General features: G+C 45.6%; 2 protein-coding genes across 2 annotated transcripts in view; one reads left to right on the top strand and one right to left on the bottom strand.

The window, feature by feature from the left end:
• Positions 1 to 1967: 1967 nt before the first annotated feature.
• On the bottom strand, positions 1968 to 25173 carry LOC8050745 (septin-2). Its single transcript, XM_002435123.4, has 11 exons — positions 24991 to 25173; positions 23982 to 24108; positions 22491 to 22604; positions 21565 to 21646; positions 17033 to 17173; positions 14269 to 14386; positions 13234 to 13323; positions 12030 to 12126; positions 11280 to 11491; positions 7683 to 7772; positions 1968 to 6694 (listed from the first exon to the last, which is right to left on the bottom strand). The coding sequence occupies exons 1-11, from the start codon at positions 25018 to 25020 to the stop codon at positions 6518 to 6520; spliced, it is 1278 nt and encodes a 425-aa protein (XP_002435168.2). The 5' UTR covers positions 25021 to 25173; the 3' UTR covers positions 1968 to 6517.
• A 13-nt stretch (positions 25174 to 25186) lies between these two features.
• The window catches only part of LOC8050748 (neurobeachin), a 334808-nt gene continuing 334101 nt past the window's right edge, over positions 25187 to 25893 (top strand). The window contains exon 1 of the mRNA XM_042289974.1: positions 25187 to 25643. Within this exon, the coding sequence (XP_042145908.1) occupies positions 25485 to 25643 (159 nt within the window). The 5' untranslated portion in view covers positions 25187 to 25484. The remainder of the gene's footprint in view (positions 25644 to 25893) is intronic.

The following is a 25893-nucleotide window of genomic DNA, read 5'->3' as shown; positions in this document are numbered from 1 at the left end:
ATCTTACAAATTTGGGTATGGGCGCTTAGTGTGGAATGGGCGGATACGCGGCATTTTACAACAAGTTTTCATGAAAGCATATAAAAAAATCGCGAAATGTGCTACAAATTTTACTGGAAACATCCATTTCTCTTACACCGTGAATAAATTTACTCCTCCGTTCTCAGTGCTGTGGTACTGACGGTACCACCTGTATTGCTCGTTATTTGTCGTAACTTATGAAACAAGCGCTGAACTGGTTGAACGGTTCATTGAAAGGTCCTGATGCATTCAGGTGAATGTACTTACTACTTATTTGCAAACTACTAGCAATCCGATCAAACGTCGCCTAAATACAATGCTGGCATAAGACAACTGAATATGCAGGACAACGCATTCACATAAAGGCATCCAGGCTTCCCGAAAATTTTTAGTTGCTCTGGGCATTTATTTTCGGCAGGATGACCCGTGGGATGGAGAAAACACTGAGCACAGGCACAGCACCCGACACAATTGGTCAAGGTTGAGGAGAATGCAACCAGACTAAATTAGGGGACCACCCGGCCTAATACAGCCGATCACGTCACGACCAGTTGTTATCGGGCCAACCATATTGCCGCTGCTTAGAACTTTTCTTCTTCGATAAACGTAGATATTTGCCGCTCTAAAATGTAGCCGGTAACAAATGATAATAAAGTAAGCGCCGATTCAGCGTTCGCTGTGGTGCATCAGCGTCGCTCTACGCGCACGCCTTGCCTTGACGCCAAGAAATTAGGAACTTTCATTCAAAAACCACAAATGCTACGAAGGACGCTCCCAGCGAAGCGCCTCAGTTGAATTTCAAGCCTGCAGATTAGGGATCTGTTGGCCTACAGGTTACCTCGGGGCATCTACGGAGTTGTACACGGTGGAAATACTGTGAGGAAGTCGAAAGAAAAAAGTGAGAGGTATGAGGCCGAGGCCACCTAAAAGTGATCATTCAGCGCTCTAAAAGAGCACCGTTTGTGGCACAATCTGCTAATGGCAAGACTCGGAGTGCAATTTCAACTCCACTTCACACATTGACATCTTGCGTTATTTATATTTGTTGCCTGGAACTTATGGCAGTGAACTTGGTTCGAACTTTGTAGATTTTTTCTTCAGAAGTTCGAAGTTCGTCGGACTTTTGAACTCTGGAGGTCTGAAAGTTTGAAAATTGTTGAATTGCTTAGCGTAATAAGTTCGAAAATGGCGAATTTAATAGCGTGAAAAACTGGAAGCTCAAAAACAATTGAATTTCTCAGTGCCAAAATGTGGAAGTTCGAAAACCTTTTAATTTTTTATGCATTAGGTTTGTTTCAAAACATTGCAAACCTTTCAAACCCCTTGGTTCGATCTTCGAACCTCAGGTTTGCAAAAAGTTTGCGGCACCTCTAGTGAGAACACAAGTCCCAGCCGAACGCTCACGCCAGTCGTGTCCAATCTCCGGCCAAAGGTGGCCTTCTTTGGTGACACAGGAAAATTCAGCACTTGGGCTTTCTTATCTAGGTGTCAATGAAGACCAGTAGCACTAAAACACTCGCCCTCACGCAATTTTTTTTTTTTTTTATGGATTGGGGGGGGAGGGGGGGGTATATGCTGGTGCTATATTTTTTTTTTTTAGCAAGCTAAAAACAATTGACAAAAAGAAAGGGCTGTTGTCGAACTTACTTTACATGTTGAATATTTAAAGCTCCACGTCCATAACTGTTGCCCCTGAAAAGTTTCCATGCACTTGGTGCTCCAACTCGGTGGAAATAGCCGATTTAAAGCACAAGTAAGAAAAGGCTTTGCACAAAATTTCCAGTACTGCCACCTCCGCTTGCCTTTGATCCAGTGTGTGAAAAGAGAATTCATATATTTAATCTTGTTTGTTATTACTGCAGTGTACATTTTAGTAGAATTCATTAGATCCAGAGAAGAAGCCACTGAATGCAAGAATTAGTTGCCACCAAAATATAGACATCATATTCTTGTTTGTATCCTTTTAATATCGTCGCTTATTCCATTGCGATACACTGACTAGGTAAGAAAAAGGTTTAGGAACACGCACAATGGTTTGGAGACTGGATTACTAGGTAGGAAACTGATAAATGCACAAACACAATTAAAAGCATCATGTACAACTCTTTCTCGTTACTGCGAACCTTGTGTGGTTCTCAAAAAAGCACTCACAATTCTTATGAGACACAGAAGTGCACACAGCAATCATGCATGGAAGTAGACACAATTCAATGATACCATTCACAAGTTGTCAGCACGTGCGGCCACACTTGACCACCGTTAGGACTGCAGCATATCAAAGCGTTCCGTCACTTGTCCACAGATTTTCACAGTCTCCCCAGATAATTGCTAAATCGCACACTCAGGGAGCACACTCAGGGAGCACATTGATACAACCTGCAGCATCTTGATCCTTAAAGGGAAGCTGAAGAGATCCTTGAATTCGAACAAACAATAAAAGTTGTAATGTAGACACCTTAATAATTACAGATCTTAAGTTTTCTTTCGATCTTATTAGTAGAAGCGCCGTAATAGCCAATAAAAATTTCGACGTAGACCCGCCCATTGCAACACGGTGAAGATAGGAAAGCGCGAGAAAGAGAAAAACTAGCAAAAGTGACCTAATCAGCGCGGACAAAGGACCCTTGCTCGCCACAAAACTGGTTCGGGGATGCCGACTATATCGTCACGACGCCCTGGACAGATAACAGGCGCCACAGGGGATCGCCGCACGCTCGGCGGCAATCGCTGTGCATATTTTTCAAAATAAATGCGGGTTACGTTTACTTCTGCCCAAGATAAGTGCAATAACTGAATTCACGGGAGAAAAAGCTATAGACATTAGCTCCAAAATCGGATTTCTTGAAAAATGCTTCAGCTTCCCTTTAAGCCAAACAACTTGGCACATTTTGAAAGCTCAGTAATATATCGTCACTTAAATTTGTCACCGCACCCATCCCATTTATTCGACACGGGTGGATAATCTAGTCAAACCACGATGCTGCACGTTACGGACGGTAAAAAGTCCTCCTTCACGACCGGTTGTTACACTACTTTGATCTCAACCTCGTGTGTTCAATCAGATGGCTATGAAAATTGCTTTATTCATTTCAAGCACTCCTTCCTGCCTTGAGGGGAATGCTTCGATAAAAGAAGTCTAAAAATCCACGCCGCAGTTTAAACAAAGCGAAAGGCAACTGAGTGCCATTTTCGAGGCATCCCATAGTGGCTGACAACTGAAGAAATAAAGGGTGTGGCAAGCCTTGGGCATTTCATTATCGCTCCGCGACCAATGGAATCGCAGCGTTAGCCGATAAGAAGGCCGAACAACGAATCGCGAAGCAAGAAGAGAGAGCATAATGAGCCTGCGTTTCCAAAGCTGTCAGCAACCACAGATGGTTCCATTACACAATTTCACAATAGGTATTGAAATTCATCCCTTTGGAATCCTCCAACAAACGAAAAAAAAGACATCCGCAAAACACTGTGAACAAAGTATGACGTTGTGCTCGTTGCTGACCGCATATAAAAAGATCAAAGCAGAAAACTGTGAACAGAAGCAACATTCACGAGCGTTTGTTCCTAGAGGTGTTCCTGTATCAAAAACCGAGACATATATTAAACATACACAATCACAACGAATGCACATATTGCTACGTAAATTGAACGTGCTCGGGGTGTTCGCACGCTGTCGAGAGGCTGCGGTGTGGGCTACGTAACCTCGCGATGTGGGCTACATAACTTGTCGCCCGAAAACGGCAAGGTGGGCAGCCCCAAACGAACGCAGCGGAAGATCGCCGTCGACGCGCGTCCCGTGGAAAAGTGCGCAGCCGTCGCGGTTGGCGGACATATTCCGCACAATTTTTCAACCTCCGTAACCCTGTCTGCGCACCGGACCGCTTAAACCAGCGGTGCCACGCACGGTTTTACCGATAAAGTGAGGTCCAGTTGAACGTTGCGGCACATAAATACCAAAAATTCACATTTGTAGTCAGTCAAAAACAAAGCAAAACAACAAAAAGCAACACGGTCCCAACGAAACAATGCCCGAATATCTGACGTGATAATATTAACGTCGATCGTACAGCCTCGCTTTCAACGACGCTGCGACGGATAGATCCTCTTAGCGCTTACTGCAAACTCGTTGGCAATTGACGAGGTAACAAAAAAAGGGAATGTAAAAATACTAGACGAAGGAGTTGAGGTAAAAAGGATAAATAGCGCAAATAGACAAGCAAGCTCTGGCACATAATTCGAAGGACTAACAACACTGGCAATAATCTCAAAAGCAAAGTAGGCCGACGACGCAAAACAAGACAAATGCCCTTCAACGATTCACTTTTAAAGAAGCATGAAAACTGCGTTAAACCCATTCTGAAAACCCACCAGGCAGCTTTCAAGGTCCGCACCTTGCTTGCAGCGAATCTCGTAGTTCGGACGAGTCATCCCAAGCTACTGCCACTGAATGACACTATATTTATGATCTTCAGGTAGGTGGGGACATCATTGCTAGATGGCAGTGAACTTTGGAAAGGGCAGTTTGAGACACAAAGGATCGGATCGAATGAGGCATACACACGTGCGAGAACACCACCACATGTGCCGGCGACAATACTCCTCGGCGCTTTGAGAAGCCGAGAATCCAGACAGTCTTGGAGGATTCTCATTAAACAAAAACGAGGAATGAAGCTTCGAAAGGAAAAACAAAGAAGCGCACTAGACTGCGATAACGTGATTGCCGAACAAAATGAGAGTGGAAGAGAAAGGAAGGGTGCAATTTCAAAATCGATACATAACAAAAATATATTATATAAAAAGAGCAAAGAATTCATAACCCTGCTAAACTATAGTCCGTTGCAACCTAAGAACGAAGGGCGAGGGTAAGACGGGCCGGGGAGGAGGAAGCGGACGAAACGCTGGAGAAGAGAGGGGGAACCTCCTTCTCTCTTTAGCGTTCCGTCTGCTTCCTCCTCCCTGGCCCGCCTTACCCTCGCCCTTCGTTCTCGCCCTTCGTTCTTAGGTTGCAACGGACTATAGTTTTGTTTTCTTGTTCTGCTCCACCATATGAACTTCAGTGTTAGGAGGTGAGCTACCCAAGAAAGCCCCATCCAGCTCGCAAAAAAAGCGCAGATTCTTTGGAGACCATTCCTATTCCCTTGAAAGAGACAATGAGCACAACCGGCCGTGCAGAACAATCTGCTCTCCAAATCAACACTAGCCTACTCTAATTTTCCAGCGGGGTGCGGCAAAATGTCGTTCCCAAGCTTTCCAGCAGTGCTACATCAGCATCGCCTTTGCCTACCAGACCCTAGCAATGTCTGCAAATGTCGTCGAGAACACCCTTCCCTTAGAAAACACGGCTGCAACAATGGTCATCACCTCTACAGTGCCAGCACAATGTGTGCATCGTTAGAACATGCTATCTCTTATGTTTACTACTTTGTGGCCTTTGGCATCAAAAAGAAGAAAGAAAAAAAATAATAAAGATAGATCGACAACCGACGTGTTGTAGTAGGTGTCGATACACAGTTCTGTTCTGCTACGGCTTCACACTGGCTTCACCGCTCGTACGTTCGCTTCACTTCGTCAGATACGTCGCTCAATCTCTAAGCGCAGAGAAACTGAGGGAAAGGACAAGACGAGAGGTCACAGGGACGCCAGAAGGACGAGCTCCGATTCTAATCATTAGTGGGTGGACCTAACGCCCCTAGTTGCCTCTGTATCCACTGCACTCGTCAAACGCGTTCGAGCGTGGAACGCTGGCATTCAGCGTTTGGCTCTCGCATTCGAATGCGTTTGACAAGTGCAGTGAAGACAAAGGCCGCTAGCTTTAGGTCTACCCACTAAACATTTAAACCAGGGCCTCTCGCCTCTTCCACTACCTGAACTTCTCGGCGCACAGTATAGGCACCAAAAAGGTGAGAATGGCAGAGAGGAGCTTAGAATGTTCCGTCTCCAGCGCAAAATTCCTACCTTCGACGACGCTTCCGTTTCGTGGCCCTCGAGCGCACGCGCGCAGCCAAAGCACGACGGAAGGCGTGCTTTGGTCGAAGGACGGGCATTCGAAACATACACCTTGCCCTTCTCATTCCGTAAGTGACTAAGGTTTGACTCACTTTATCCGCGAGCGAAGCTGTAGCTAGAGGCGCGAGCATACTGCCCGGAATGGCGCTTGCACCACACAAGCACCCGCGCTTCCCAATGACGCCGAAAGCCCAGAGCCCTTTCTCACGGCTTCCGTTACGCCTGCGCTTAACACGAAACAGAGCGTAGCTTCCGTGCCAAAACCTTGCGGTCGATCGAAAACACAAGAAAACAACCCCCCCTTTCCGAACAGAGAGAAAAAGACGGAGGAACAAAGAAAGCGTCACATCACGCGCGGCAAGCACAACCAGCGTCGCACCATTCCCGCCAGCCCCCGCCCCAGGGCGCCCCAACGTTGAGCTGCGGAGCGCTTCGTGGCGTTCCAGTGGGTGGTCCGGGGCGGTCCCGGGGCGGAGGCCAGCCCGGGGTGCAGTCACTTCTTCTTGCTCTTGCCCAGGGTGAGGGTGTGCGAGTGGGTCTGCATCTGCTGCACCATGGCCTTCTTCTCGGCCAGGCGCCTCATGTCGTCCTCCAGGCGCTTGCGGTCCTCCTCCAGCTTCCGTTTCTCCTCCGCGTGCTGTTTCTTCAGCGCGTCGAATTTGGCGTGGAGCTGCGGTGAGGCGTCCAAAATTTAGCACTGAGAGTTCTGCGCCGGCTCCTGGAGCTACCAGATGTCCTGAGGCTACCGAATATGCCCACCTAGCCGAGTGTTTGGCGCGTGCGTGACGCCGTTGTAACTTAACTCTGCGGGAGGCGAGCGGTGCGAGAGACAGTTCGCGCCGTCTAGCCCTCTGCACGCAGGGAGTTGCAGCGAGGTTGCCGCACGGGTGGAAAGAGTAAAGTACCCTCTATGTATTGTGGTAGCATAATGAAACTGGCTGGGAAAATTGGTCTATTGGGCAGAGCTTCCACTCCCTGTCACAAGATAGCTCCGACATTACCATTGCTAGCCACACGACTTAAATCTGGTTTATACATTTGCATGCAACCCAGTGTGTCGCGCAAGCTCGTTGCCCCGTACGACAAGACGAGAGAATACACTGGCGACATCTGTCGAGTAGCTCGGAAACCCCAATCAATCTGCGCACACATTTTCCGTTTCTCTGCAGACCATTCTTTCACCTGAGCTTGACATAATTCTCGATAATGTTACGGGCGATCATTTCTCATAAGGGCTGAGTAAATTTGACTTTGCAAGTAGTGCAAAGCCTTTGATCTAGATGCAGATTTGAAGTCTACCGGAGACGACGCCACAATGTTTTCTCATCATAGGCGGTCACAAGCGGTCACACTCTGATGGAAATGGATGCAACAGCCTTTAGGTGGAGAAAGCTGTTGCCCGATTTGAAGAGCCTAGCCGTATTCATTAATCCAAACATACCTATATATTTTGGCTGTTCCAGCCGAACCAACTCGAGTAAAAATGGCTGCGGGCAGTCACTTGGCAAGCTCTATTTAAGTCCGCAGCAGAGGCACCGGAATACGATCCTGCCGGAAACATTTCCGTAACTCTAGATACTTTGATATAAAGCAGGGTCAAAAGTTTCACCTGGAATGCTCGAGGGGAGAAAGACAAAAAGCAGTGACAAAGGACCAACCTCCTTTTCAGCCTCCTTGAGCTCCGCCTCCTTGTCCTTGACTCGAACCACAAACATCTGCCGCATCTCGTCCTCCTTGCGCTGCAACTCCTGCAACGCGGAACACAAACCCCTCTGTGCAAAGTGAGAGGGAGCACCGAGAAAAAGACAGAAAGAAAGAATAAAGCGGATGAAAAGAAGAGATAGGAAAGTAGACGAATGAAGCTGGATGACGAGAGAAAAGGGGAGGCAAAACGAAAAAGAAACGAGTCCATCTCTAGCACGCGCTCGCTGCCTTCTGCCGGTCTGCTGCACGTGCAACAAAGTGTCATCGAAGACGGAGAGCTCGCAATGGAGAAAGGTCTGCTGGGTTCTTCACCCGAACAGACTATAGCCATTAAGGGGAGACGTGGGTCGAAAAGTCGCAATTTTCTGAAAAAATTTCACTTTTTCTTTTTTGTTGCATTGCCGACCTTGGACTATAACCTTTCATTTCTGAAAATATCAAGCTGAAAATCGCACAAGAAAATATCTAAAAATGCGTCCAAGTGAGCAGTGGTGACGTGAGAACCGGGCAAAAGTCGCGAAAATTTGTGTGGTTTGCGTCCTTCTGCCGCGAAAGTAACGCGCCACCCGCCATTTCGCATGCGGCGGCAGCCGTCTCCTCCGCTCAATAGTAAAATATGGCTGCTGTGCCCAAAAACCAAGTTCGCCTCCAGGAAATACTGTGGAGACGGCCACAGCGATTGCTGTACTTTGGTACAACAAAGGCCATACAGGCTTTGAAAGAGTGCTGGAAGAGATTGGAGTACTTCCTTCTGAAGATTTGGTCATGCATGGTGACCATTGCGATCAAACGCGCATCAAGAAAATGAACACCTAGCAAACAGTGGAAGCCAGGGCACATTTACGCAGCACAGTGAAGAGGGCCCAGAGTGAGGAAACAACCCGCAAGAGCCAGGAGGGACAAAGTTATTGTGCTGGAGGGTTTTAGAAACTTGTCAGTGCATTTTGCCATTGTGGCCAGATTTTATGCAAATGATTGCATTTTGCATTTCAATGAATAGAAACTTCACAAACTTTCAAACCTGTTTTTCTCATTTTCACGTTTTTTGAAACTTTCACGTTTTCCGGGCAGCCTTTTGTGAACTTATAGTTAACCTATAGTAACGAAATTTGGTACAGATGTTCTTCAAGACATGTAGAGGGCTGATATCTAATTGAAACTGAATTTTCTATCAGCATTAGTTATGAAACTTCTTATTTATTGTTTCAAGGTAGACTGAAAATAATTAGGTACAGAGCACAAACTTTTTTTGCATAGTTCTAGTATTTTTGTGCAAAGTGTGGCTAGATATCAGCACTCTGCAATCTCTGAAGAGTCAAATAAGATACAGCATGATACTTTTCTTGTAAATTTAGTTTATCAAAAACTTCCCGGAAAAAGTGCTATTTTTTTGCATTGTGTATTTCATAACTCGATAACTATAGTAGCTAGGTGAAAACTCAATACATATTTGAAATCTGCATGAAAAACTATACCAAGGGCTGAATTTTTATGTCTCTAGTTAAAGAATTAAAAAAAAAGTTGTTTCGGGGAGCGTATCCCCTTAACATTAGTCTGATCCAGTACAGCCATACAAACAGACGGAGAGAACAACGGTGAAGGCTCGCTCACATAGCAGCACTTTGCTACCCTGGGGGTTTCTGCCGACCCTTTCGTGGGCAGTGAGATATACCGTATTTACTCGCACAATGAACGCACTCGCGTAATGAACGCACTCCCAAGTCGGCTCTCAAAATTTCGACTTTTTTTTTTTTCACTCGCGTAATAAACGCACCCCCAACTCGGAGGTCAAAATTTTGACCGCCTCCCCCCACGCGCGCGAAATGAACGCACTTTTCTATCCTGGTGCAGCGAGGTCGCGAATGCATGGGCAGCGTAGGTGAACACAACGCCTTGCAAAAGGCGTTAAAAAAATTCGCAAAGATCCAATGGAAGCAAGAAAAAAAACACATGGAGAGTTGCTTTTTTTTTGCACAGCGCAGGTCTGGACTTTGGGTTCGCGCGCCACCGCGCGCAAGGAGGTAAGAAAGAGAAGGGGAAAAGCGCTCTAAGCGAGCAAAACAGCTTGCAAAAGGCGGCAAAAAAAAAAAAAAAAAAAAAAATTCACGGAACTGAGAAACAAACAAAAGAAAAAGAGGAGCTTTTTTTTTTTTTTTTTTTCTCTTTTTGCACAGCGCAGTTTGGTTACGGGGGGGTTCGTGCGTCGCGCGCCGCCCGCAAGGAGATAAGAAAGATAAGCGGAGAGCCCTCGCCTAAGCAAACAAAACAGCTTGCGAAAGGCGGCGAAAAAAAAAATACCCAAGGAACTAAGAAAAAAAAACAGGAGTTTTTTTTTTTTCTTTTTTCACAGCTTAGTTTGGTTACGGGGTCGGGCGCCGCGCGCAAAGAGATAAGAAGTTACTTCGATTTTTCAGGATAAAAGCTCGGTTCGTTATGCGAGTAAATACGGACTACGGACGCAAAAATTTTACTTCGCGTAATGAACGCCCCCCTCAACTTTGCATCGATTTTTCGGAAAAAAAAGTGCGTTCATTCTGCGAGTAAATACGGTATATACTTTCCACCCACACTTGATCTGTACTGGGATCGAGGGAAGGCGAATTCCCACCATTGTACTGTGCTGCCATCTAGCGGAACAAATGTCAAAAAAGAAAAATATACCAGAGCCATCTGGCAGTGCAAAAACAAAGCTCTACTTTTTCGAAAAATTTCTGCGTACAGCGTTTCCAGGCTTTTGTACTTGTGAGGCTGGCTTCTGGTATCTGCTGATGACCGGAGGTTTACAAGGCATGTAACCTTTGAACTTACTAATGAGGCGCTCTGAGCAATGGAATGAATCTGAATAGTTTGAAAGCACATGTGCCACAATCAGTGATGTACAGAGGTTTTTTTTTTTTTTTTTTTGTTTTTTTGTGGAAGTGGGGGGAGACAGGGTCTTGGGAAGTTTATGACTTTGGGTGCGAAGGGGGAGAGGGAGGAGTCAAAATGCATGTCTCCCCTGGATACGCCACTGGCCGCAAGCAACTTGCTCGGTATTTGTCGAACTGGAGAGTATAGTCGCCGTGGCCTAGGAGCAACTTCCTTCCACTCGGCTTTCGGAGCTTCAATTCTTGAAAGAATAAAATATTTTTGTTTCTAGACTGCTTAGAGAAAGAAGAGAGTACATTGAGTTGCAGAAATAAAATAAATTGTTTGACTATTTTTTGAGCAGGCCATGGGAAGCATATTTCCCACCCTGGTATCTTTTTTGTACTTTGCAGAAAAATTCTGAACTCGGCACAGAGCTCTTAACCCGTGAAAAAGTTAAGATAAGACTGCGAGTAACCACAGCAACCAAGTGACACGACACCAGGCAAGCGTTACAACTCGCAGCTGTACCTCGATAAGTACTTCGGTTCTACCGCACGAATGAAGGTTAACCTAGGGCATCGAGAAGGCACTCCATAGAATCCCGTGTGCGTAAAAATTGGCAAAATAGTGAAAGCGTAACAGGAAGAAAAGGGAGAAAAGAGATAGAGAGAAAGACAGAGAGAGAGAGGGTAGGAACTCACAGCAAGGTGCTCCTGGCGCTTCTGCTCGTAAGTCTCCTGGAAGGAGACGGGCTTGTTGTCCGTGCCCAGGTCCGAGAAGCCCATCTGCTCGAGCCGCATCCGCCGGTACAGCTCGTAGTGGCGGCTGTGCGTCTGTTCACGCAGGTCCTCCATGTTGGTGCGCACCAGCATCTCGCGCAGCTTCACGAAGTCGCAGTGGTTTTCGTTCTCCACTGCAGCAGCGAGCGAAATCCTTTCAACGCCTCGCACGGAGGGCCGTGAGGGCAGCTATGAGCAGGTGCCTCGACGTCGGAGGCTAAGCACAAACTTCTGCGTTGTCAAGTAAGCCGACTTTCGAACGTTTCACCCAGCTTCCAAAACATTACAAAAACAACGCTAAACCATAAAAATATTTTTGGACCCTTGCCGTGACCTAGAAATGGACTGCGGCAGCAGCCGTGGCTGCTCCACAGAATGCTGCCCATCGACTACATGTAACTGCACTGCATACGAGTATTTTGCTGCTAAACATAGCAAGGAAACGTGGTGGAACATAGTATTTACCCACTAAAGCTCGAGGGAAAATTTCTCAACTAGATGTCATTGTGTCACATGACCCGGTAACGTTACACCACAATCTTGTGTGACACTGCGGCATTACGTGCCACAACGACCCTACACGAAACTTATCCGCAAGCCCTGGGATTGCCGCAAAACCTCGACAATGACGGCTGCTGCTGTACGGGCGATCAAAGACTGGGACGAACATACCTTGGACGGTGCCCCAGGGATACTGCCGAGCCCTGACCATCTTGTTGCCGACACGCACGAAGTCCGTGCTTCCGACCACGGCGAGAGGAATGTGGGCCTGCAAACCGTGGCGTCGACGTACGCTCAGAGTTTTGCACATTCCCTTTTCCTTATTTCTGTGTACATAATACTTGGGTTGCCTTAGTCTGGTCGAGCCATGTTCATAGACACCGCACATGATATAATGCTAGACTTGGTTAGGGTGTTAGGCTCAGGTTAAGACTAAGGACGGTTCACACATATGCGACGAGTGCGACCAAGTGCGTTGCGCCCGCTTGCAATGAGAGAACGTATTGGAAGAGATCTGGTCTGCGTTACGACTGTGGCCCAAATACGACTGTGGCCTTGTCGTGACCCGAAATTACAGGGACTTGCTGTCCTGAACAAAACATGCAGTGATGAATGTTAATACCCATTCATCTCTTCAAGTAACTGGAGAAGCCTTTCCTCAGGAACACTCACCCTGTACTCTTACCAAGCTCATTCGTAAAATAATGTTTCTTTTTGTTTTCTTTGCCATTGTAACACTGAAATTCAGAGTTTTTTTAAATAAATCCGAATTCACAATCATTTTACCGGTGACTGTCTTGCAGTTTTTATAGGATTTATCTGAAAACACGAAACCAAGTTATGACACAATCTGAATTATTTCAGGCCCACAGTGAAAGAATGATGGATAAAAAAATATAACTTGGAAAACACGAAAAAATAACACGTGTAGGGACGAAGACTGACAGTACAGTTCTTTCAATTGGCAACCAACATTTTCCAAGATTTTTCTTTCTTTCTCCGAGGGATTTCAGGAACCAGGGAAGAAAATGGCCGACACTCCGAAGGTGCCATCATTAAATGACGGTCGCCAGTTGAAAGAACTGTACTGTCTTCGTCCCTACACGGTTTATTCTTTTGCGCTTTTCAAATTGCCTTTACCCAACCCGCTCCACATTCATTTTCATACGAAAATATACAGATTGGGAATGTTCCAGGGTTACTCGACGGACGGCGCCATTGCACCAGTGGTTTCTCGTCGCAAGCAATTACGAGCAGGCACAGTGCACTGGGTGACGCTCAAAAGCAAAAGCAACTGTGCAAACCAGTCATCAGAGTTGCTGGAGCAGTGCACGAGATAAGGTCCTCCCATGCCGCGTGCATGTCGCACACTCACGTTCATGCTTTGGTTGATTTCCGCAGAGGTCTCGTCGTCCGTCGGAAGCTGGTAGATCTGCACCCCGTTGCTCACCAGTTCGCTCATGATCTGCGAGAATCGGAGTCACACAAGTGTGAGCGAGCGTCGCACGAAACGAGCGGGGCTCCACGCTTCTTTAGTTTTGACAGCCACTAAATGCTTCTTACAGAATTCGAAAAAGGGGACATGGTGTTGTCAAGCCTTCATTAATTCTTGTAGACAATTTTTTACTTCTCACGCTTATCCCCAAAACTTAATGTTGCCAAAAAGTGACGCATCATTTGCAATTCGGTAATGGCTCAATCACCAGACCAGTCAGTCAGTCACCCCACCCCCAATGCTAAGACTTTACTGAGCCAACAGCTCAGTAACTGCATGGCACCATTTAAGCTTTAGTGGCAATACACACAATTTACTTTCGGGTGAAGTCCTTCTTTGTCTTGTTAACATTTATTTAAATTCTTGAAAACACTGCGAGGCAACTGGTAGCAATTCTGAAAATAAGAACTAGTCCCATTCTTTAAAATTAATTTTTATCCATCAATCAATTTTTATTTGTCACAGATCTCACACGTAAACAAATACAAGCCCTAAATAACCCTAAGTAGCTTCTGTGCAGGGTCGCGACAGAGCTTCGTCAGAGTTAGATGACTTCAAGATACACTTACTTATTGTATCTCAGATTTTCCTCAAGACAAAACACCATGCCATACATATGCCATTTCCCTTTTTTCTATGTAATTGAGGGTCCAAACAAATTTAAGAAAACAACACTGAGATAGGAAAACGCTCAATGGAGAGAGGTTGTTGAGTTTGGCTACTGACGGCTACAAGAAGCGAGAAAAAGTTCCCCGGTACCACCTATTCAAAAGCGACTCAACCATTGAGGTCATTTATTTATTATATTTATAAGTACATACTGCTAACCTCCTTTTGACGGTTATGGCAGAAGGGGCTAATACATTTCCCTGCACAAGAAGTGAATGATCACGAGTCATCAATGGAGGCCCCCACCTTTATCTTGAACCTCTGGAGCTCTGTCTTGGAGATGGTGTCTGCCTTGGCAATGATGGGAATGATGTTGACCTTGCTGTCCAGTTTTTTCATGCACACCAGGTCGATGGACTTCAACCTGCGACACACATCAGCAGTGTTGCCAACTCAATAAAAAAAAAAGACTGCAAAAGGAAATTTGAAAATTAACTTTTGAACACTATAACTGAACACTTTACACCACTATAGTGGTTTCGATGATAGTCCTTCAATACTGAAAGAAAAAGAGTGATGGCTTGTTTGCACCAACAGTGTCACAGAGTGTTCATCTTCATAGTTCTGATCTCTTGCGCGCCATATTTGGTGGCAGATCAAAGTTTCAGTGAACAAACTCGCAAAGTTTTGCAGTGAGTTATATTCTCCAGCAGAAGTATCTAACTCGTCTGATTTTGCTAGGAACTTCCAGTAACCAGCCTGAAAGTTTAGAATCCTATAGTCCCCATTTGTCCTGGATTGTTGCACATAATTCACTGGGCCCATCTCACCAGTGCACACATCAGTTCAAAGCACATATCAATGCTTGCCTCAGTAATATCGCAATTATGTCGCAGGCACAGCAAGCACTGCAAAAGCTGCTAAAAATCTTGCCAGCCGCAGAACAGCAATTTCTCTGCTAGACAACAAAGAAAGCCAAGAAATTTATTAGGGAGACCGCTAAATTGGCAACACTGCGCAGCAGTCAGTCTCGACGTTGGGCTGCTCCACGCCGCACCTCGTTCCTGCATGCAGTTAAAACGCACCGGACACCTTCCTTTGGATGACTCCAGTCGGGCTCCTTTGTCGTCAAACGAGAATGAAGTTTTGTTTACACATACTACTAAACTTTTGAAGAAAAAAAATAAATTTGCGAGGCTTATACATTTTTTTTTTTCTCCTTGGCTTCCTGTCTTATCTTAAACTAGAATGCCTTGCACTTCAACAAAACAAAGGAATATCTCTCGACGGCGGATGATTCGCTTATTTGAGATTGCTGGAGTTCGTACACTCAAAAACTAAAAGTGGCAAAAAAAAAAAGCAACAGGGCATTTATTAGTATTGTTTTGGAAGAATATACATCGTGTCACTGCACGGTCCCTTGATGCCAGCATTCATTTCATAGTCCCATTTTGCAAGAGTATGTATCCAGGGCATGGACAGACAGGCTGTCCATTCCCTGGATAGGCTGATCTGTGCCATCGCAAACGTTCACAAAGACACTCATACTAAACCCCTCTTCCATAACACCAACCTTTTTCCGGCTCCTATCTACCTAAAATTATTTTTGAGCACTACAATATATAACCAAAAATAAAGTTAAAGGGACACTGAATCGAAACCTAAAATATACCTCTCACGCTCAGAAATAAGACAAACGCGATCAACTCTATCTGCTAAAGACGATTGCACGCTTGTGTTTTGAACGGATGGCTATATTTTACGTTTCAGAGGACCGATTCCAGCAAGCGCTCGAAGATTGGTCATTGGAGAGCGCGATGTATCCAGGGAGACGTGACGTGACGTCAACTGGTCCAGAACGGTCAAGGCTGCTCGGGGGCTGGCGTGGCCACGCGTTCCGCCCCTTGGCGTCGGCCATTGCAACCTGGCCATTTTATTGCCCCCTCCCACTTTTTGCAGGTGCTGAGCAGGCCAAGAGAGAAGGGAAATCCGGTTCGACAGGGCCCACGCGCACGCAGCTTGCCACCGTACTTCCGTGGAGAGGCGCCACTTCTGAGTCTAGAGTGATGTAACAATGGTAGGCTTATTCCTTTTAGATGAAGTTTTGGTGTCTTTTCGAGCAAACAATTGATGTCTCCGTAATGTGGCCAGAGCGTAATTGACATTTGGACAATAAAATGGGCACTAGAATTTTGCTGCAGCATTCCTTTAACATGCTCCAACTAACTGACACTAATGCCTACAACTTGTAGCATGCCTCTCTGTGGACTGTTCCTCAAAGTCGAACAAACTGACATTCAAACATTAAAACGCCGTCTACCGTCACTGCTTAACAACTACATACGAAATGACATTCCCGTAGAACACACGCCTCTCATTTCAGTAAGGAGTGTTTTCACAACATCGTATTAATAACTATGAATGTTGCTTCGGCATTTTTCTTCTTCATAATTCTATTTTTTTGAGACACAAGTCCGTTATCTCTTCACCGTTGCTGTCTGTGTCGCGTCAACAACCGTTGGCATTTTGTCTGCCTCTCCGCTCCTGTACTAGTAGAGGTGTAAATAAAATGATTGATTGATTGGATTTGAAAGTCTATGCCTTAGAGCAGTGGTACGAGAAGATTTACAAAAAATGCACCTTTTGCAAGGCATGCAACGCCGTCTGCAGCATCGAAAGGAATGGCAAGATCTACAAGTTGTAGCAGACGACGGAGGCGACCTTCGCGGGAATGGCGAGCGGACAAAGGCAGTCGAGCAACTGCGCTAACCTCTCGCTCTCTTCAGTGTCACGCGTGGGAGAGGGGGAGCATAGAGGACTTAGCAGGTGGTGTTTTGAGGTTTTTGCAAAAGGTCCATTGATTACAGACTTTAGTTGAGCTGGTCGGTACATATTAGTGATGGGTACGCTTGAACTCGCAGAAACAGAAATCGAAAGGATGTCAAAAAGGCAAGACAAAACTGCCGTTTTGTCTTGTCCCGTCCTTTTTACATCTGTTTCAGCAAGTTCAAGTTGACCCATACCTAAAAGGTCCATTGTTTTAACTCTGAAGACGGCGGTTATTGCTCACCCGTGGCCAGTTGGGCAGATGAAGTAGAGGCAGGCATGGATTCGGGTGTCGTGGTAAGTGGCCAGGCACCTCCGAATCTTGAGCTCTTCCTGGAGGTAGTTCTCGAACTGGGAGTTGATGTAGTCCACTATCGCCTTGAAGCTGGGACAAGACGACAGCGCACGTCAACACAATCAACCGCGAAAAGAAACTCGCTGCAAGGCAGGTTCAGTAGATTCCCACTTATTAAAACTCCAGGAAGCCATGAATTTCAATTGACTTATCGGAAGTTTGAATTATCAGAAATTAATCCAAATATGATGCAAGATAAAATTATGATTTGCCATATGAATGGCTACATATACAAGGCAGACATTTGATTATTTCCTCTACATAGGCCTACAGATCATAAGCAGGTACGCAACCCATGGCATTTGTGAAATATATGACAAGTTCCTTTATCCCACAAAAATGTTTATTGCGGGCTATTTAGGGAGCATATGACAACTCATAACGAAATTAAGTTAGTTCATCGAGTCAAGAAGTTGTCAATGTGGACTATTAAGTAAGGGACACATGAGCGATGAAAATGGGCACAGCGCGGTAGTTTTCATAGAAACTTCTGCACACGTTGTGACGAGGACGTGCGCCATGCCGCCACGTCACAGCGTCCGAGAAAGCTGCGAGAGAAATTTTTGCGTGGTGCCCGTTTTAACGTGATAGCGTTTAGGAGCTCGTGTTGCAGAAAATACCGCGCCGGTGCCAGTGTCAGCGTGACTGAAAAATTCCTTAATGCAACGCGCCCAGCCACGTGGGTAACACATGGCTGCGCGCATTGCATCATGGGAATTACCCGCTCAATTTGGCAAAAAAAAAAAACTTTCCTGGCAAAATTTAGCAGAAAATTTCCCCGCCAAGTCCAGTGGAAAATCTTCCCCCAAATTTAGCGGAACATTTTCTTGCCAAACCTGGCGGAAAATTTTCTCGCCAAATTTAGCGGATCGATAGGATCATGACGTCACAGTCATGTGTGATGTCACGTGAAACGTGACGCTACTGATTAGACCACGCACAGACTTGCAGGGCTTGGCTTGGCTTGGATAATGCTATCATGTTATCGCGTTCCGCTCTTAAAGGGGTACTCCTGCAACTCTGTTTAGCACCCCAACTAGCTATATTTTCAAAATTGCTGGCGTTTACTCTTACCGGTATGCGATTTAGTATCGCAAAATTTAAAATAGTTACTGTGAAATCGGCACATGAAAATGATGCCAAAACCAAGATTCAAATGTACCTGCACTTTTCAATGCTGCGATGTCACGGTAAGGCAGTCCTGCGGGTCAAGTGGGCAGTCTAAAAATTAACTACACCGAGCCTTTGTTTCGTGCTGCTGCGCAAGAGCTGGAGCGAGCTTCCAAAGCATTCATTTGACATTGTGAAACTGCTTATAATCAGTTGGGAACAAAGTCTACAGCCCAAAGCGTGAACCCCTGCCTTCCCCTGACCTCACTTTTTCATTGTTGCCAGTAGAGTTTTCCACATTGAAAGACACGGTGTGGACCAAAATTGTAAATTCAATAACTTTGCAAAAAATGTGGCCAAATATTTGGGTTACTATTTCGGCGATGTTTGTTGGTGTGCTTAGCAAATTCTCAGGCAAATCGCGGACTATGAAGCATTCCTCAAGTTTTCATAGTTCAAGTGTGCCTGCTTGAACCTCGTTGAGTGTGTTTCTTTCCGAGCACCGGTGCACTGCGAAAAAGCAACACCCACGGAAGCAAGCTTCGTGGGTGTCACCACTCTGCAGTGCACTGGTGCTCGGAAAAAAGCGCATTCAAGAAGGCCGCAAAAAAACAAAGTATAAATTATATGAAAATGACGTTCAATCTAAGTGGCTTATGAATACATTAAAAACATAGTGGGACAACCAAAATTTTGAAATTTGTCTGAATGAATCAGAAGCAAGAAATATCCGAGTGTGAATTATCGCGAGCCTACTGTAGAAAAATATCTTTAGCAGGTGATCAAGGTGTTGCATGATAGTGCGGAGTCGCATGAGAGCGACGTCAACAAATAGTCATGACGTCATAAAATTTTCTCGCCGCAAAGAAATTATCTTGCTAGATTGGCGAATAAATTTCTTTGTCAAATTTAGGAAAGAAACGCTTTAACATCATAGGGTCAGCAGACGTTGAATGTTGTATTAAATGTAGAAAACGTCCAAAGGAAAAAAACTTAAAAAAAGTTTGGATTACTTTTCTTTAATGGCAAGGATAGGGCAGAGTGTCTGCTGGTCCTTTCGCCTTTTTTCGGTTTATTTTAGCATTGATTGTTAATTTACCTGCTAAATTTACCGAGGAAATTGTGACGTCATTGTCCTGTAACACTGGGATTCTCCACTAGATTTAGCGGGCCCCTACCCTAAGCGAAAACACACCTTGTGGACTGCCACAGAGCCTTGCCCAATAACAATTGCCGCCGGAAAAAAAAAAAAAAAAAGAAAGTCAAGCCACTGGAAAGTTATTCGCCTCGAGATCGAACCGTGTCGCCACTGTGCGGCCGAAATTGGAAACGCGCGAAAGCGGGGATACCGCCGTGCGTCGTCTGCTACGGGCGCACGCTCAGAAGCATGGATATTGACGACGCAAGCCCGTTTCAGGCTGAGCTTGACATTCCTTACTAAATGTTTTATGCTTTTATTGCCGTTTCTTCTTACTAAAGGTTGTGTTGTATCGTTTCCCATGCGTAGAAATTCAGCAAAGCGATTATTATGAAGTCGGAAGCTTCCATAATCTTGGTGTGTTGGTTTGTATACAATCGCTGGTCCCACGTATTTTTGTTATCTCGCACAAACCGCGGCTTTCATAAAGCCTTGGATGTTGAGTGGGGCTGTGGTTCGATGAGAAAGTTAACCCGACTGATCGCTATCCTTTAATAAAATAATCAATCAATAAATCCGTATGCTGATTTTTCGCCGGTCACATTGCGTGAAAGACGTTAAAACTACACATTTTTTACTGGTTTTACTGTGTCATAAATGGCATATTGCATTCCCATTCTAAACCTCACGTTGTGTGTCCTACATAAATATGAACACGGGAAGCCTTTTAAAATGAAGTATTTTTTAACTTATTATTTAAACAGTATAATCACCCTCGGTGAAATGACAAGCACGCTGAAGTGGTTTACCGTGCAAGCCTGTGTCACAAAAAAAATAGAGACGTCAAGAATATTAAAGCAGGCATTTTTTACTTCTTGTTGACTTTCTCCACCGCAAGACTAAAATTAATTGTCAAAAAAAGTTGCAATTGAAGCATTACTTGAATAATCTGAAAGTTAATCGATGAACTGCCCAATCCCGATATACGTTAGGTGAGGGCGGAGGCTGTTCGGAAAGTCTCGTGAAGGTCGCTAGCCCTCATCAGTAAAATAGTATCACTGCGGCCGATGCTGTCTATGTCGTGGTGCGCGTCGTTTGTTGGGGTCGCAGAGTCTACCGTGTTTCAACACAACATTGTTTTTCCAGAAATTTATAGTATTAGCCTCTTGACATCCGCGGCCCTCACCAAAAAAATTGAAGCGGGTGAACTCACACTACCGAGGAAAGCATTTAATAACAGAAACATTGCTGCGTTGCTCGGTTACACTCGTTTTTTACAGTCACGGCAGATATATTAGGACAGTTTGTTTCACTTGTTTCCGTTATCCTGCCAACCATGCAATTTGCTGATCTTAACTAGAAGAGACACTCTCTCCTCGTCGCAACGCAGTAGATTTGTTCCGACTCCAAAAAACTTACCCACACTATGGCACAGTAAGAGGGCAGAGGAACTGAATAGCGTTGTAATTTCCAATACAGCGCTAACTTATCTTCATTCCAAATATTTATATTACTGAAAAAGCTAGAAGTTTAAATAAAAGCATAGAAGCTGCGATTTCACAGCCCGCAGTACCAGTATTATGTTATCTGGGTTGGAATTTATGGTTTTTTCTTTTAATTCCCGCGTTGATGAACCGATACATCCATTTTAAAAGAAACAAATATTTAACATAAATATTCCAGTGCAGCCGGAAACCGGCATCAGTCGTGGTGATCCATGCTTTCCAACGTTTGCATAGAGCAGACGACGCTTTCACAGAAGCGATTATATAAATTTAGGCCGCACGCTGGCAACACCATTCGATCTTCACTGAAGCACCGAACAGTACCACATTTTCTACCGCTAGATTAGTTTTCTCACCGATAGTATGTAACAAACTATACGCAAGAATCTACGCCGTCTCGCGCGCGAGTGTGGAAAGCCTATGGGGCGGCCGTTCTCCTATCCCCGCTTTGATGATGAGGATGGCGCGACCGTAGCGCCACCTCTAGGTCGATCTCGAGGCCAATAATGACACAAAGGTCTCTCGGTTACCTCGACCTCTGCAACGCTCCGAAGTAGCGCATACTAAAGGTAGCGGAACTCATATCGGAGCCGACCACCAACTTTTATAGCTCATCTTCTGCCGATTCCTTGGGTCGGGTTCGTGCTGAACAGGTCGTAGGTTCTCACCTGTCTTCCTTGTTGATCTGATCTCCGTATCCGACGGTGTCGACGATGGTCAGCTTGAGCCGTACGTTGCTCTCTTCCAGCTCTGCAGACAAAACGTGCCGACGTCGGGAATTGGTATGGAAAGTTAAGAGAGCTTTTGAAAATTGCTTCACTTTTTTTTTGCTTCGAGTGACACTTGTGCATTTCTTTAGTGCATCCCTTGTCCCAATTTTTTTCCCCTTGCCTTTCATAGAAAGTAGCACCAAGTGGAATAACTGAGTAAACCCCTCTGTGCCACCTCAATACTTGCCATTAGTAGTAAAAAAAATTAAAAAAAAACATTCTAGCATTCATTTTGAGTATACTTGACATAGTTTTAGGCTTCTCTAGAGATTGGCATATTTTGGCGGCATCTGGAGCAAGGATCTGGTAACAAGCAGTCATCTGTGAAAGTAGTTGCAAAAATTTGTGCAAAGTGACACTTTCTGGGAGTAAAAGTTGGGTAGTAGACCTCCCAATTCCCACGTTTCAGTTTTATCTGGCCTTACAGTTCAACTACCACCAAATGTTCATTAGCTTTTTTAGCTGTTAAAGAGATATCCACACGAGAGAGAATTACAGGAGATTTTTCTCCAGCACGCGCATTGCATGACGAAAACATCAGGCTTCTGCGCATCTCAAAAGTGCTGTGCTTTTGTCGCGTGATACGCATGCCAGGGCGAAATCCTCTGCATCTCTCCCTCGTGAGAATACCCCTTAAAAGCCAAAAAATCTACAACACGATTTTAGAAAGAAAATTTTTGTGCCTCTATCACCGACAACATAACATTTGGTCTCCATTTCGGAATTTCCGCGACACAGTGCTCATCGGTTCGACAAAAAAAACCCAGCACCCCAGCGATTAGAACCGCCTGCACCGAGAAGAGGTTGCAGTCGAATGTTCTCACCGAAGGTCTTGGGCTTGAGGACGACGTTTGCCAGGTTGTGCGGACTAGGTGCAGTCTCGAAAGAGCGGTTGAAAAGGGACTCCATGAGCGTCGACTTGCCGACGCCCGTCTCGCCTGGGCACGTGCGTGGAAGAATGCAACACTTCGTCAAGACGGTTGAATGGGGTCAATGAACCTTACATACAGATATGCCAGGGTTGAAGTTTGCAGCTACGTCGAGCAAATATCGCCCGTAGCCTTTTAGTAATCAATTATCTCTGAGATAGCAAGAAAAAAACATGAATTTACTGTAACCAAGGAGCTATGCAAATAAAAAAAAGTTGCGCGAGCAGCACACCTCTAAAGAGATGGGTTAGAATGCTAAGCAAAAAATGGTGTGAAAGGGCGGATATCGGGCTCAGGAAAGAAAGGCGCTTTTAAAATAAGGAGTTGCATTGCTGACAGTTACACAGCAGAAGCGAAGTAGACTGCAGCAAAACCCAGCTCTTCTCATATTTCGAACTGTCGTAGAAGGGAAAGCCAAAACTTACGCAGAGAAACAATGCGTGCAACCGGCGCACGAGTGGTGGCTAAACCTGTAGTCTAACAGATAGCCCAAGAGCTTTTAGGTCTGTATTAAGCACTGTCATTAGACCACTGTGTTCAAAAAAATATATTGTATTCGAATCTGTTACGAAACAGATTGTACCGGTAAAAGCAAAGTAAGTGTGTTGTGTGTATGTTTATACAGCCGAAGTTAGTCAGCTGCAATGAGTGTCTGATGTCTCAGCTGTAGACGAGAAATTTAGCCAGTGCAGTACAACCACTAGCCTGGGGTCTTAAACGTGAAGCGCGCTGTAGTGATACACGACCGCCTTGCCAGTACGATGCTCACCCAGATTGAAACAAACAGGAATTGGGATTGAACACAGGACCCCTGGGTTCTGCAGAACAAGTTTCCACCCCACGCGCTCTGAGCTGGGGTGCGCTAACCCAATCGGCCACCGATCCCCCCCCAGTAGATGCAAGGAAGTGTTGCAGCCCTGAGAAACAGAGGCATGGTGCTGCCAGGGCACACCAACAGGTAATGCAAGTGGCTTGTTTGGCTGCTGCACGTGCATTGTATTTACCAGTCGCACTCACTGCATTTCCTAGTGGGCTTTGATTTTTGACATCAACCACCCTTCAAGTCGATGGAAGGTGCTAAAATCTTCCTCTTGAATGGAAGGGCAAACTTCAGCTCGCTCCCATGGCGCAGGTATTTTGAATTGAAATTTTTTCTTATGGACAATTTAATTAGCCTGTTAATGGCCCTTTTGAGGACCTGGCCAGTACTCCACTTGTCTGTGCTGTGCCTTGAAGCAATGAGTACTGGCAAAGACGTGCAACAGCGTGTTGTTACATGCTGGTTTTTCAAAACGTATCGGATAGATTTCCTTCATTGCGGCTTGTGTCAACCAGCTGTTATCGGCAAGCAATAATTTGTTTCATGCGTCTGCACCGAGTCCATACCAATGCAGAGAATGTTGAAGTGGAAGCCCTGCTGGACTGACTTGCTGACGAGTTGGTCGGGGAGACTGTCGAACCCGACATGGCTCTGAAGCTTCAAGGTCCGAATGTTGTCATCGATGTAGTTGCCCTGCAAGCACATTTCACCGATAAACGCACATTGCCACACTATGTTACCAACGGGCATTATCACCCCAACACCAATCCTCCCTGTAGATGGGCCTCACAGGCACTTACTGTTACAGGCTGTACCAGCACTTCCTACATCAGAAGGCCGTAGTGGTGAATTCCCTACGTCTCCTAAAAGGGCAATCGCGGGGCGCGGATTAAAAGAGTGTTACGTCAACGTTCGCCTCAGACTCGTCTCCAATCAGTGACGACACGAGCTTCAGCCAAAAGGTGACGCAGCACTCGTGCCCAAACCGTATGAATGCTAAAAGCTGTACCCTTTATAACGGGCGGTAACTTGCGCTACCTAGCCGTGCATCGCGGTTTTTTTTTTTCTTGTGATACGTTTCTTTTCTTTCTTTTTTTGTTTTTTTGTTCAGCGGTGACGTTTACATCAACACTTTAAACGTCAACGCTCGTCGGTGGTTTTGACATCTATGCTGAGCACTGTCGTTCCGGCTGGCTGTCATTAAAATAATGCTGTATCCGACCCCGATAAGAAACGTGCCGAGCCGGTAAGTGCAAGAAAGCGGGCGCTCGAACAAAGGGGATAGCAAAAACAGCGGAGGATGTTTATCATGAGGCGAGCTCGGCTCATTTCCTGTGCTCCAGTTTGGCGTGTCGTTTCGAAGGGCGTGGAAGCGTCGGTGACCTCAAACAAGAACCGTTGGTCACTTGGACGAGTTCCCGTGAAAAAGGCGGGCCGATTTCCGACGCAAAACCTCGCATTTCGCGCAGGGTCGGAGCGAAACGCGAGGAGCCAAGTGACAGATAGGCTTACACTTCGCCGCGGCCGGTTTCAAAACTTCGGCGAGAGAACGTCGGGATCGATTCGTGGACTTACGTTCGTCTGTTCCACTTCGACGGTAGACATGTTGCCGAAGCAGGATCAAACAGGTTCTGCTCCGGGCACAAAATAAATAATTAAACGCGAACTTTTGTCTCTTGAATTTCTTTCCGCTAGCTACACAAACTGAGGAGCCACTCAAAACGATCAAAGCGCCGCTGGCGCCGCTCCCCAAGCATACGCCCGATTAGTTAGATTATAGCGCCGCAGCACACACCGGAGCATTAGAAACAAGTTCTAATTATATTAAATGTTTTAAAAGTATAAAATATTAATTAAAAATGAGTGAAGTTGCAAATTTTAGATTTAGCGTTAAAAGTTAATCGTCGACGATATTATTTTCTGCGGGTCTGCGATTGAAAGTCGCTCTGCTTTAAACATGGCGGAACGCCAGGGTGGGAGGTGGATACGCCTTTTTCGGTGCATGTAGTGTCTAGTGAAAAACAAATTTGTTTCCCCATTTCTGTGTGACAACGTTTCCGTCTCGAAACATGGATGCGCCGGCGGACGCAACGATGGCCCAGGCCAAACGGCCCGAGGATGTGATCAGGATGCCTTTGAACGACAATCTGAAATTCGCCGTGCTCATCGGATTCGTCGAAGTTGGGCAGGTCTCCAACAAGGAGGTGGTCAACACAGTGCTACATCTGGTGAGCGACTCTCGGCGTCTCTGCCTTTTTTTTTCCGCGTCGCCCACCCTGCACTTTCGATCGTCTGCTAACTCGATTTCCGTTTCGAGGGAGGAAATAAAGAAAAGAAAAAGAATGCATCTCTGAATGTTCGAGAACTTTGAGCGAGCCAGGCCCGGATCACACGCAAGCTGCTAAAAAAGCCAAACATAAAAGCAAACTTGACCTCCTGAACGTCGGTAAACCCAACTCAACGGTCCGAATTTAAATA

This window comes from Ixodes scapularis, unplaced genomic scaffold (genome assembly GCF_016920785.2).
Source record: "Ixodes scapularis isolate PalLabHiFi unplaced genomic scaffold, ASM1692078v2 PGA_scaffold13__105_contigs__length_92229423, whole genome shotgun sequence".
NCBI classification, from domain to species: domain Eukaryota; kingdom Metazoa; phylum Arthropoda; class Arachnida; order Ixodida; family Ixodidae; genus Ixodes; species Ixodes scapularis.
The sequence above is the reverse complement of the archived record's forward strand: the minus strand, read 5'-3'. Positions and strand labels throughout refer to the sequence as shown.